This window comes from Perognathus longimembris, chromosome 16 (assembly GCF_023159225.1).
Source record: "Perognathus longimembris pacificus isolate PPM17 chromosome 16, ASM2315922v1, whole genome shotgun sequence".
NCBI classification, from domain to species: domain Eukaryota; kingdom Metazoa; phylum Chordata; class Mammalia; order Rodentia; family Heteromyidae; genus Perognathus; species Perognathus longimembris.
Genome location: NC_063176.1, coordinates 26,031,426 through 26,044,281, shown reverse-complemented (window position 1 = coordinate 26,044,281; position 12,856 = coordinate 26,031,426). Strand labels below are relative to the sequence as shown.

The 12,856-nt window shown below is 46.2% G+C and overlaps 1 protein-coding gene across 4 annotated transcripts in view; it reads right to left on the bottom strand.

Moving 5' to 3' along the window:
• The window catches only part of Dcun1d4 (defective in cullin neddylation 1 domain containing 4), a 67,841-nt gene extending 55,598 nt beyond the window's left edge, over window positions 1-12,243 (bottom strand). For 2 of the 4 annotated variants that reach the window (XM_048363953.1, XM_048363955.1), the window contains exon 1: window positions 12,122-12,243. In XM_048363953.1, the coding sequence (XP_048219910.1) occupies window positions 12,122-12,146 (25 nt within the window). In that variant the 5' untranslated portion in view covers window positions 12,147-12,243. Of the gene's footprint in view, window positions 1-11,698; window positions 11,831-12,121 lie in introns of those variants that run through there. The other 2 variants (XM_048363954.1, XM_048363956.1) reach the window with 2 other exon arrangements.
• Window positions 12,244-12,856: the final 613 nt, after the last annotated feature.

The following is a 12,856-nucleotide window of genomic DNA, read 5'->3' as shown; positions in this document are numbered from 1 at the left end:
GCTCAGGCCCTGAGTCTAAGGCCCAGGACTGGCAAAAAAGAAAAAGTCCTCAACAAGACCCCCACCACCACCACAGCCTGTCCCATTAGTTCAGTATTCTCTTCCTTGAATACACTAGTCAATCCTTTGAATTTACTGTGCCTTCTGCCTCAATGACCCTGTGCTCATAAGCACCAACAGCTGTCTTCCTTAATTATTTTTTTTCAAACCCCATCAGAGAGGTTGCCTGCGACCTTCCTATCCAAAGCAGTACCTTCATTCACACTAGACTTCAATTTGTTTCAGGACACTTACCACTTACTGATAGTACATTTTAACAGCTTTGTTGAAAACTCATATATATAATTCACTCAAGGTGTACAACGAATCCAATGGTTTCAACATATTAATTTACAATCTCATAAAACTTTCATCCTTAGCTGCTCCTCCTCATCACTCCTTTTACCACCCCCCTCTTCAACACTAGGCAACTACTTTTGATCTCTAGATTTGCCTGTTCTGCATAATTTTTTCTGGGGTCTTTCACAATTCTGACATCATACATATTATATACTTTTACATCTGTCATTCTCCCTACAGCCCATGCTCCAAGAGGCCAAGAACTTTTTTTGCTTTATTCACCACACTATCCCAATATATACAGTAGCTGAATTCCTCACAGCTGGCAGATATGAATAGAATACAGGGATTCAAGCTTTGAAAATAGTCTCTAGACTTAGCACATGGAGGTTAATAACATGGCCTCAGAGAAGATGCCAATGGCAGAATGAGGCAGAATAAACTAGGCTGAGTTGAAAACAGGAAATGAGGACATAGGGAGACCGGCCATGTACAGAAAATTTTCCAAAAATCTTGAACTTGATACTAGTATAGGTTGGAGGGTGGGCTGACTAAGATTTAATGATGGCAGGACATTTTAGGTCTGCTCAAGTCCCACCATACTAGATTGGCTTCATATCCCAGAATGTTATTGTAGCCAGTTGTTAAGATGTAGATCAGATCACAAATTAGCGATTAGTCCTGTATTTGAGCTCAAAGATATGCAGTACATGAGATTTTGAACCAAAAATGTGCTTTAAATTTTTTAAAAAGAATTCAAATGAGTTCTGCCTCAAAATGACTAGAATATAAAATATGTATCATAAAGTTAAGCCTACTTTTGTTTGAACTATAAAAAAGGAATATTTTAAGTCATCTACAGTATCAATTTACAACTGCACAGCAGTTAATAATTATTACTGTAGGACGTGGCACAGGCCATAATATACTCAATAAGCACAAATACATTCATATTTAAGACTAATTACTAATATACAGTGATTTGTAATGATGTACATACTCTAAGAATAGGAAAGCCCAAAACCTATTGGTACCAGTATCATAGTACATGGTGTTCACTGTCAGCAATAAGAATTCTTTTTTCTAACAGTGTCTACCTCATAAGAATACTGCAAAGCACCACACCAAGGTAGGCATCTTGTGAGCCCTCTCCCTCATGGCCCAAACCCAACTTAGCTTGCTGATGGCATATGAGAAGTACCGAGAGCTGGCAAAACCATCCAAATCAAGGCTCAATCCAGATAATTAAAGAAAAAATAGAAGTCAGCCAGTGTTCTCTTTCTTCCACCAGCCCCAGGTGATTCCAATGTGCTGTGTCCTGAACTGACATCCTGGATGCCAGCAACCAAGCCACTCCAATATCTCAACAGAGCCAGACTGGACTCTAACACAAGGGTACCCACTGGTGTGTGAAATACACATCAAGATCCAGAAACAGAAGTACAAGGCTGGAAAGTAGGGAAGAAGCAAAAGAAAAAAAAATGAAGGCAGCAAGGGAGGAAGATATTAAGTTCATTTGCTTTATCAATAAATACTTGTTATTGATGAGTCATAAAAGCCAAAAGTAGGGGTGGGGGTGTTTTAAGAAGAGGAAAAATAAAAAGGAAGCAGGTCACTCTAAGTGACCCTGTCGTCTTTGACTGAGGGCAATATCCAAAGTTAAAGCTTCCCAAGCACACTGCTGCTGGCGTTTTCCTCCCAACTCTCATAAAACCTAAAAAACAAGGCTGGGAGGAAGTAACCACTCCAAGAGCAGCCAGGTGCCATCCAGCACCCAACACGCTTTCCTGATGCTGTCATTTCCAAGGAGCCAGTCACTTCAGGATAGTTTAGCTGAATTCCCCATGAGACAGGTACAAAGGGCTCCAGATTCCTCCTCACACCACTGACCCACTAAGCACACAGACCCACTGGAGGTTTTCAGAGTGAAAAATCATTACTGTGTCTTAGGACACATGATACAAAGTTCCAGATTTGTTTAGAGGAAAGAACATCAGCTGCAGCCACAGAAAGGCCTGGGATGAAGTCCTAGCTCTGCGGTGCCCAAGCTGAGTGGCCCTGTACCATGTTAAACAACCCAACTCACTGTGCCTCAGTGTTCCCCCATCTGTACAACCAAAACAGGATCTTCTCCACAAGGTTACTGAGAGGGCTAAATAATGGTGTACAGGAGCCACTTAGTACAGTGCTGGCCCACACCACACATCAGTCTCAGTGAATTGCACTAGACTCCATTACTATAATGTAGAAGGGGCTTAAACTGAATCCTGAACAGTAAAGCAAGTCACAAGGGATAAGAAGGGGATGGATCTCTAAAACTATTAACTCAGTAACGACAGTACTTGGCCACTTTACTCAGATTATAAACGTGCCCCAAAGGAAAAAAGTTTTACAAAATGCTAAAAGAAAGTTGTAGTAGCTCTACTAAGAGGGGAACTTTATGTTTCCTAGCTTTTCTGCAGTGTCATTAGGTTATCACCTATATTTAAACGTTTTATTAAAAGTTTCATAAGGATTTCAGTATGCACCTATTTAAAATAAAGTTTGAAAAGATTGAACTACTTCATTGGCAAGTGCAGAAATATTTTTCTTTGTCACCATTCTCCAGTTGTCCCACTGAAACCAGTGATTCCACATCTACTGCCTTTGCCGACAAACCTGCAGAGTGGGGAGGGACGTAGAGCGGGAGCTAGCATTTTAGAAATCCTAGATTCTGATCTTGCTGAGTCCATTCTAGGGCTGAAAGAACCAAACAGCAATGGGAGATAACCTTATCAACTGCCCTTGCATCATCATTCAAAGACCAAGACCGTGTGCTCGATGGGTTATTCTAAGGAGAAAATTAAAAGCACAAACAAGACAGTGAGAACTACTTTCACTGCAGTGGATGGGCATGGAGCTCCTAGGGTCAGAATTAGCCATGATTTTGCACCTCAGCTTATTCAATCTGGGAAATGAAAGGAACAAGGCCTAACCTTCATTGAAGGAAGAAGTTGCATTAAGAAGGCAAAGCAACTATACCTATGTCCTTTTGTGTCTCTCCTTTCTCCCGCTCCACTGCCTTCCCTCTTCCAGCTCTTGCTTCCCTCCCACTCCTGTACCCATACTTCCCAGCCCCTGTACCTCACCTCCCCCAGCACTATAGCCCACCATATGCCCCTCAGGCTACCACAAGTCTCCCATGGTCGCCACTGTTTGCTCAGCTCAGAGCTCACCTCCTTCTCTTGCTTGTGCTTAGGTTCTTTTCTTCAAATTCCAAAAGCTAAACTCACACAACAACTGCTAACTCTTCCCTGAAGTCTAAATTCCCAAAGCATCTTAGGCTCCAATCTAATCCAACAGCCATCCCTCTTCTCACACTATACTTTGTTCCACAGCATGGAATTCACTGAGAAGGTGGTTCTGGAAACACAAGGGCTAGGCTCACTCTTATCTGTTACAGCAGTGTCTGGGCAACAAGAATGTATCAAATGTTTGTTGAATGGCTGAATGCAGGATTCTTTTCTTGTGATCTCTTGCTCTTTTAATTCCTTTACTTCTCAGGACCTCCTCCTCCTCCTTTCCTGAGTTGATTCTTTTCTCCAGCACACCTGTCTCTGCTGTTCCTCACACTCAGGGCAGCTCCCTGTTGAGCACTGGTGCCTTTGCATTGCTGTGCCCTCTGCCCAGAAGGGTCTTTTACTACCTCAGCTCTTAACTGAAATCCTTATCCATGAGGCCTTCCCTGTGCATATCATAGTGCCCCTGACACATGCAGGAGCAGCTGTGTACTCATCTCCTTCTCTGTTTTACTTTTCTCTACAGAACGTGTCACCACCCAGCATACTACAAGATTTACTTATTACTGGGCTTCTTTTCCTTACCAAAATGAAAACACTAAGAAACAGAACCTGAGTCACAGGAGGTGCTCGAACACTCAGTGACCAAACACTCAGTGACCAAACATTTATATGGCCCACCAGAGGTAGTTTTTAATGAGGAGTCTGAGTGAGAAGTAGTGGAGTGGGCTGGGGATATGGCCTAGTGGCAAGAGTGCCTGCCTCATATACATGAGGCCCTGGGTTCGATTCCCCAGCACCACATATACAGAAAATGGCCAGAAGTGGCGCTGTGGCTCAAGTGGCAGAGTGCTATCCTTGAGCAAAAAGAAGCCAGGGACAGTGCTCAGGCCCTGAGTCTAAGCCCCAGGACTGGCCAAAAAAAAAAGAAGTAGTGGAGTAACTCACCTACAATGACACAACTAAGATAGCAGAAAAAGGTGTGAATACAGACACTGTGACCCCAAGATCCACATTCAACAACTCTGCTTTCCTACCTCCCAACCTGACCCACAGAGCAATCAGAAAACACCATCATATCCACAGATGTGATTGCATATCTTTGGGTCATAGAGAAGCCATGTTAAAGGAAAACCTTCAACAAAGCAAGTCATCTAACTTAGCACAATTTATGTGGTGAAGTACTAATTATCAGTGTTTAAATCACACCTAACTTAATTACATACCAATTTTAATAAGCTCTTAAAAGAATTCAAGATATACGCATACCATTTTCTCCCTATACTTGGTTTCCTCAATTCCCATTTCCAAGACTTTCTTCACTAACAAATTACTTGATTACAGTGCCAGATAACAAGTTTACAGACACATACATACATGTAACACACATACACACTGTGCACATTTTACAGGGAAAAAAATAAATTTCGGCTGTCGACTTTTGGAACTCCAGTATTTTGGAACTCCAATATTTTAGAAACACGTGGTCAGTTAGAAAAACAAAAACTTGCCAGCAAACAAAATATTTCATATTACAAATGGAGAAGCTACATTTTGATAAACCAATTTAGCTGAAGTGGGATGCCATGGTGACCAGAGAGGGGCCAGGAGACAGGACACAAACAGAGAACAAGTGGCACCATTAAGCCAAGATGGTGCATGTTAAACCTAATATCCACCACATGGTCAATGCTAGAGAAAATAGGCTTTGCTAAATACCACGTGGTGTTCTTCTTTATTGGTTACCTACTTTAATAAACCTTACAGTAAATCATCAACTAACCCATCAACTATTATGGACAACAACCATGACAACCAAAAGAACACCCACCAACATATGCCAGGATGCCACACAGACAGGGTGGGACCTGGACACCAATAGCAGCACAACCACTGGTGCTGACCACCCTTCCAAAATAGCCCCCTAGGCCTCCACCTTCAGGATGACATTGGGGAGGAGAGGAGAGTGAGATCTGAGAGGCTTGGCCAGCTAAGGTAGAAATGCCCCCATCCCAATCAAGAGCCAAGGCCCTAGAAGGCTGACCATGCCACTACACACACAAATAAATGTGTCACCTCCTACTCTGTAACCCCTGCTGATACAAGCCAGCAAGTACTTACATTTTCCCAAACACTCATAAGAAAATAATCCTCAAAGATGGACTAAAAATATCATCTCGGGCTGGGAATATGGCCTAGTGGCAAGAGTGCTTGCCTCACATACATAAAGCCCTGGGTTCAATTCCCCAGCACCACATATATAGGAAATGGCCAAGAGTGGTGCTGTGGCTCAAGTGGCAGAGCGCTAGCCATGAGCAAAAAGAAGCCAGGGACAGTGCTCAGGCCCTCAGTCCAAGGCCCAGGACTGGCAAAAAAATAAATAAATAAAATAAAATCATCTCAAAGGTAATGGTAGATGGGGCAGGAAGGGTTTTTAGTCTTATCATTCAGTGGTTTATTCGGTATATACATTACTTTCAAAAAAAAATAAAAGCTTACCTTCCTAGGTTGAAAATAACCCATTAACAATGTCTCTAATTAAAAGAAAAACAGAAGGGGCTGGGGATATAGCCTAGTGGCAAGAGTGCCTGCCTCGGATACACGAGGCCCTAGGTTCGATTCCCCAGCACCACATATACAGAAAACGGCCAGAAGCGGCGCTGTGGCTCAAGTGGCAGAGTGCTAGCCTTGAGTGGGAAGAAGCCAGGGACAGTGCTCAGGCCCTGAGTCCAAGGCCCAGGACTGGCCAAAAAAAAAAAAAGAAAAACAGGCTGAGAAGGTGGCTTAGGGGTAGTGCTTGCCTTGCATACATGAAGCCCTGGGTTCGATTCTTCAGCACCACATACACAGAAAAGCCAGAAGTGGGCACTGTGGCTCAAGTGGTAGGATGCTAGCCTTGAGCAAAAAGAAGCCAGGGACAGTACCCAGGCCCTTAGTCCAAGCACTAAGACTGGCAAAGAAAAAAAGAAAGAAAACAATCCAAATCTGAAGCAGTACACATTCTATTAGAATCCTGAACACTACAGAAAAATAAAAGATCCTTTATATCTGAAACTTCCATGCAGTGGTAGTGAAAATACATGTTTCTATTTAAAATATATTTCAATGTTTTTTTCTTAAAACATTTTCAGATGCATATTCTGCTGAAAAGAATAATTCTCAAGAGGTACTTCTAACCTGAATTTCAAAATAAGGAGAACAAGCTATGGGAAACTATTAACACTGATTCAGACTGTTCAGCTACTATTATCAGCACTAATGTCAGATTCACTACAGATAACTTTATTCTGCAGATTTTATTTCCAACTTCTAATTGAAGAAACCCATTCAGTAATCTCACTAATACTGGTAATTTATGAAATGAATCCTTAGGGCCAAGACATAGACATAAGACAGAGAGAAAGGATAAATACACTGGTGAATGCAGAACCCTGACATGAGATCAGCAATCCATATGGACACTCCCACACTACCACCATTTAACCTCTTCACATCACATACATTCTCCAAGACTAATATCTACATGTAGGTTTTAATATATCAGTTGGTTTTCATCTAGCTTTCCAAAAGAAAAATTTTAGGGCAAAAAGAGCAAAGAAGTGAAAGTTTGTATTCCTTTAAAAAAAAAAAAAAAAGATAATGGAAAAGGAAGGAAGCATGCTGGACAGCAGCAAGGAGAACTAAATTGTCCAGATAATTCACTAACAACAACTAATGAGATTCAATACATATAGGAGCACCTATTCAAGGTATCATGCTAAGTAGGGCATGATCCAGATTTCATGGGGTTAATAATTGGAGAAAGGAGGAATAAGTAAACAAGCATCCACTGTTATGTAACATGAAACTGAGCAACAGAAGTTATCAGTACTTTAGAGATCTAGGGGAGGGAACAGAGACTAAGGGGTCTGGACAGGGAGCAGAGAATAGAAGCTCCACAGACAACATTAAGGCAGGTGGAGAGGAGTGGTCAAACAGAAGAAGCTGAGCCTCAGTACAGTTACTAGGCAACCTCACTGGACTTCTCTCTGCACATATTTAAATGAACATCCAAGTGTTCGTGGGTAAGTAGGGGAATCCTAAGAACAAAGATCATTCAATTGGTGATGGAGAAGACAAAAGTTGTACAGGATGAGCCTGGCACAAGGATTACTGGTTGTCACAACAAACGTCTAGGTCAGATTCAAGATGATGGCAATACATGCAGAAAGAGGGGACTGCTGTTGTTAGAAGAGACAGAGCCTCTCCCTCTCGCGACCAACCAGTGAGAGGATGAGAAAAATATCTAAGGTCCCAATAAGTTACTGCAATTTTATTAACCAAATGAACAAAATTAATCAGTCTTAGATTCCTCTTTAAATACCAGGAAGTTCAGAGCCCAATATATGGCTTATTTCCCTATGCTGCCAATCCAGAGCACTCTTCTCATCCTTTTGCTACTTTAGCAAAGGCCACATCCTACCATGAAAGCTGGAAATGCCAAACTTCTACTTGTTCAACTTTTCTTACAACCAGCAATGGCATGAGACTGACACTGAAAGAAAAGCCTCCAGGTGAGCCTCTGCAAAAGAGGACTTTCCGCTGAGAAGGACTTATAAAGAATTATGTCCCCTCCCTCTCTGCTTTCGATGTAGCCATGGTATCTAATGATGTCACAACCACAATATAAACATGAGGCAACAAGCCTGATGATCAAAAGCCAAAATATTAAGAATACAGAAAGAAAAATGTTCCTTAGTGACATAATTAAGTGACTCATCAGCCAATCTCTAAAGTTCCTGCCACTGGACAAGAATAGGCCCTATCACTTAAGTATTTTTAGTTGAGTAAAGTAAGAATACTCTACTAGTAGTAATATTATCACTATTAACAATATTTGCCAAAGGTACCCTAACTGACAGTAATATAATTTACCATTAGGTCAGTTTCTGTCATGCTGATTTTTATACTGCACAGTTAGCTGAGGTATTAGCCATTAACCATAAGCTAAAATTATTAGGATGATGACAATGATGGTGATGATTAAGATGAAAGCAACATGAAGAACACAGCTAAATTAATAAGAGCTGCTGTAAAGCAAAAAAGGAGATAATGTTAAGTAATGTTTGAAAACTGTGATCTAGCACCAGCAGAGGCACTTTTTGGAGGCCAGGAGCAGAGAACGAAAGAGAGTAAATGTACAGATGTCCCGAAGGTGAAGAGTATGATGCAGACTTTGCTCACTGGCACAACATGTTATGGACAAGATTACCTAAAAATCCTTCTCAACAAAACAGTCAAAGGTTCTAGATAAAATATACACATCTGTTCAAGGTATAGTTAAAATTCACAAGAACCTACAAGTCCAAACCAAAAATCCTAAAAACCAATGGAGAAAGTATGTATAAGCTGATAACTGTTGCAGCAGCCAAGGACTTTGGGGAAAGGGTAATGGCTGATATGTGTGAAAAGGACACTTACCCTTTGGGGTATAACAGAACAAAAGAAAGGGAAAATTATGACTAGCCTAATAATGTTTTCTTTAACTCTTGAAGGCAATTATAGCTCCTGTTTATTTTTCAACATCATTATTTTACTCTTTGTGAGAGCAATCTCAGGATATGTGCTTTTAAAAAAACGCCCATATTACATATTACAGAGGGTTTCTTGGACGTTCACCACAGGCTTGTAATCAAATATGATAGATACAAATTATTTCCTTTAAAAACCATACATTGACTAGCTTTTTAGATATTACAAAAAGAATCATTATGCAATATACTCATAATTAAAGTTTTCAAAACCACAGACTGGGGCTGGGGATATGGCCTAGTGGCGAGAGAGCTTGCCTCATATACATGAGGCCCTGGGTTCAATTCCCCAGCACCACATATACAGAAAACGGCCAGAAGTGGCGCTGTGGCTCAAGTGGCAGAGTGCTAGCCTTGAGCAAGAAAGGAAGCCAGGGACAGTGCCTAGGCCCTGAGTCCAAGGCCCAGGACTGGCCAAAAAAAACCAAAACAAAACAAAAAAAAACCACAGACTGCATTATAATTGAAATATGCTTCTAGTAACTATGCTGCTAACAGTTTCAGAATAACTGATACATCACATAAAAGGAATGTATCATCTCTGAGCTAATCTTATGGCCCTCTACATTACATTTGAGAGTTATTTACAGTAGACGGAAATGGCAATGGATGCGGCTGATAGAAGGGAATGCCAGGCACCAATGGCACCGATTCTAACCACTCAAGGAGGCTGAGATCTGAGGATCCTGGTTCAAGGCCATCCAAGGCAGGAAAATCTGTCAGATTCATCCCCAACAAATTTAAAAAAAATAAAAAAGCCAAAGAAGAGTGGTGGCTCAAGTGGGAGTGTGCTAACCATGAGCAAAGTAAGCTCAGGGGAAGCGCTAAGGCCTTGAGTTCAAGTCCCAGGACCGGCTTAAAAAAATAAAAAAAAATAAACCTGAAGGGAATACTAACAAGAAAAGGAAGTGCAGCCCACAGCTAAAAGCAAGCAATATTTCATTTCTTTCCACACCTCTATTTTCCTACTGGCTTTCTTAATGGGACAATTTTCATTCAAATTCTATTCAGAGGCTTCCATGATTCAATTCTCTTTAAAAAAAAAAAAAAGAAAGAAAGAAAGAAAGAAACTTCTTATTCTTGGCAATCTAAACAGCCCATGAAGTCCCAGCACATAGTTTTTATTATCTTCACAAAGGATACATTTGTCTCTGTGTGCCCCTATTTACAATAAGGCTGTACCGTTCAGCCTGGAGCTCCCCATACATTGGATTGGCACAGAATTTTGTGCTACTTCTTGAATATTTTTCGACAACCTACGTGCCACAAGGTTCGAGACTGAGCATTTACTCTGCAAGGCCACCAAATGCAGGGGGAAATAACTAACTCGGAGATGAAGAGCCCAAGTGTGGAAGGACGGGGCTTGGCCAGGCCTCTCCTTCGGACGCTGACACAGTCCCAGAGGACTGGGTCGCCTCCCGGGAGCCCGAGAATAATGCACGAGTTAGCAGGACAGGGAGGCTCCGAGGGGCGCGCTGCATTGTGGGACTCGTTTCCACAGTTACCCACGTGCATCCAACCCAACCGCGGCCCGGCGCGGCTCCGACTACAAGTCCCAGAATTCCACAAGCCTGCCTTTTTCCCCTTCACACCGGCGACTGGAGCCAGACCCTAAGGGAAACCCCTAAAGCGCCCTCCCCGCATTCTGGGAGGAGGTCTTGGCCTCCCGGGCACTACTGGGCCTCCAGCCCAACCCTCCCTACAGGGAAGCGAATCTCCAGGACAGATCCTCCACACCTGATGGGCAGAAATTAGACAACTGCGTCACAGACTGCCAAACCCACGGTTCGCCTGAGACCCTGACACCTCCCCTGCGCAAACCCCCCACCCACCCAACCTCCGGGGCCAGGGCTCTCTCCGGCTCCCGCCGCGGAAAATCCGCAGCCCGCGTCCCTGCCCCGCCTCCCAGTCCCGCAGCCCGCGCCCGGGTCAACACTGACCTCGCTTCCCGCCGCTCGGGGAGAGCTGCGGCCACAGCCAAGCTCCAAGCTCGGGACACCTCCCCCGTCCCCTTCGCCTCGGCCCCGCCCCCTCCCCTCCGCGCACCCCGGGGCCCGGGGCTGCCCCTTCCGCCGACCCAACCTCGACTGGGGAATCCACCTCCTCGCAAGCACAGACCAACACCTCCAGCCCGGCGCGGACGAGTGTGGGCTTGGCAGTGCCTCAGTCTCTCCCCACCTCCCCTTCCTCCCTAACTAGCTCTGCGCCCCCACCCCATCTCCGGCCCACACGCTACCACCTCCCACCTTCTCCCCTTGTCACCCTACCGTCCCAACACCTGTCCCCAACCCCTTCCAATTCCCCTCCTGTACCCTGGACTCCCCAACTAGTCCACCGCACCCCCATGCCCTCCACTACCTCACCCTCCCGTTACCTCGGCCCTGCCTCGCCCGCCCCACTGCCCCGGCTCGGCCGCTGCCCCGTTCCCGCACCCCATTGTTCCCCCCACCCGCGCCATCCACCCCTTCTTCCCATTGTCCCCGCCCCCGCGCTCGCTCCCCTCGCACTCACCCGCCTTCCTCACAGGGCCGCCCGCACCGCTTGCCCCTGCGCCCCGCGCTCTCGCTTCTCTCGCTTCCCTCCCTTCTCTCCCACTCCGGTGCCACAGCTGGCCCAGCTCGCCCGCGCCCGCAGCTGCCTCCACTTCCCTTCACCCCAGGCACTGGGGTCTGGGACCTTCATCGCACGTCCCGCCCCCTCCCCCCGGCACTGAAATGGAGCCCGTCCCCACCCCCCTCACCTCCGCCCTCTTTCCCCCACCCTCCCCCACGCCCGCCCGCAGCGTCACCACCCGCTCCGGCCCCGGAGGGGAAGGGGTGGCTCCCGGGCAGGGGTTCCCGGCTGGTTTCGGGACAGAAGGCGTGGGGCGGAGACAGCGGGAACCGAGGGGAGAGTGGAGGCCACCGCCCGGCCCGCTCGGCCTCCGCTACTCACTGACAGCGGCGGCATCCGAGTGCATTTTCGGGCAGCTCACACCCAGCTCGCCGCCCGGACTCCCGCGCTTGCCTCGCGGTTCCCCCACCGGCTCTCCGCACCTCAGCTCGGAGCAAGGACCGGCCGCCCACAGTTCCCGGACCGCCCATCTCGTTTATCTCATTGGCTGGAGCTCGTCCGAGGGACCGCCCCCTCTCGGCTCTCATTTGTGGAAAGGAGTGCCGGTAGCGCCGGTCTGGAACTAGCAACCAGGCCCCGCCCCCAGAGGTGCACGACGATTGGTTCTGATTCTTCGTCTTGGCCACGCCCCCGGCGGAGGCCACGCTCTCGAGCCGCAGGTTGGAGCCGGTTGCTGTCACTCATCCCCGGGGGTCCGAAAGCGCGTGTAGGGGCAAGACTGGGGAATTGGTCCACCTTGACCCTGAAGCCCCGCCCCGAGGCGCCTTGGATTGGTAGAGCTGGGGACCAACCGAGGGAGACGTGACAGCGTCCGAAACAAAGCACGCGAAATGCTGTCCGCAGGACGCGGGCCGGCGGACCAGCCCCGGGCCGCCGAGTCGTACTGCTCGGGGTAAAGAAATCGGCCCCTCCCTAGAGCTGGCGGGACGCACCTGGGTCTCCACCGACGGCCCCGTGTCTCCCCACCGCGAGCCCCGCACAGAGGCTCTGCGGAAGCCCCGTCCGCACCCAACTTGGACAGGGACGTCCCTGGCCAGCTGTTTCCTACTTGCAAGG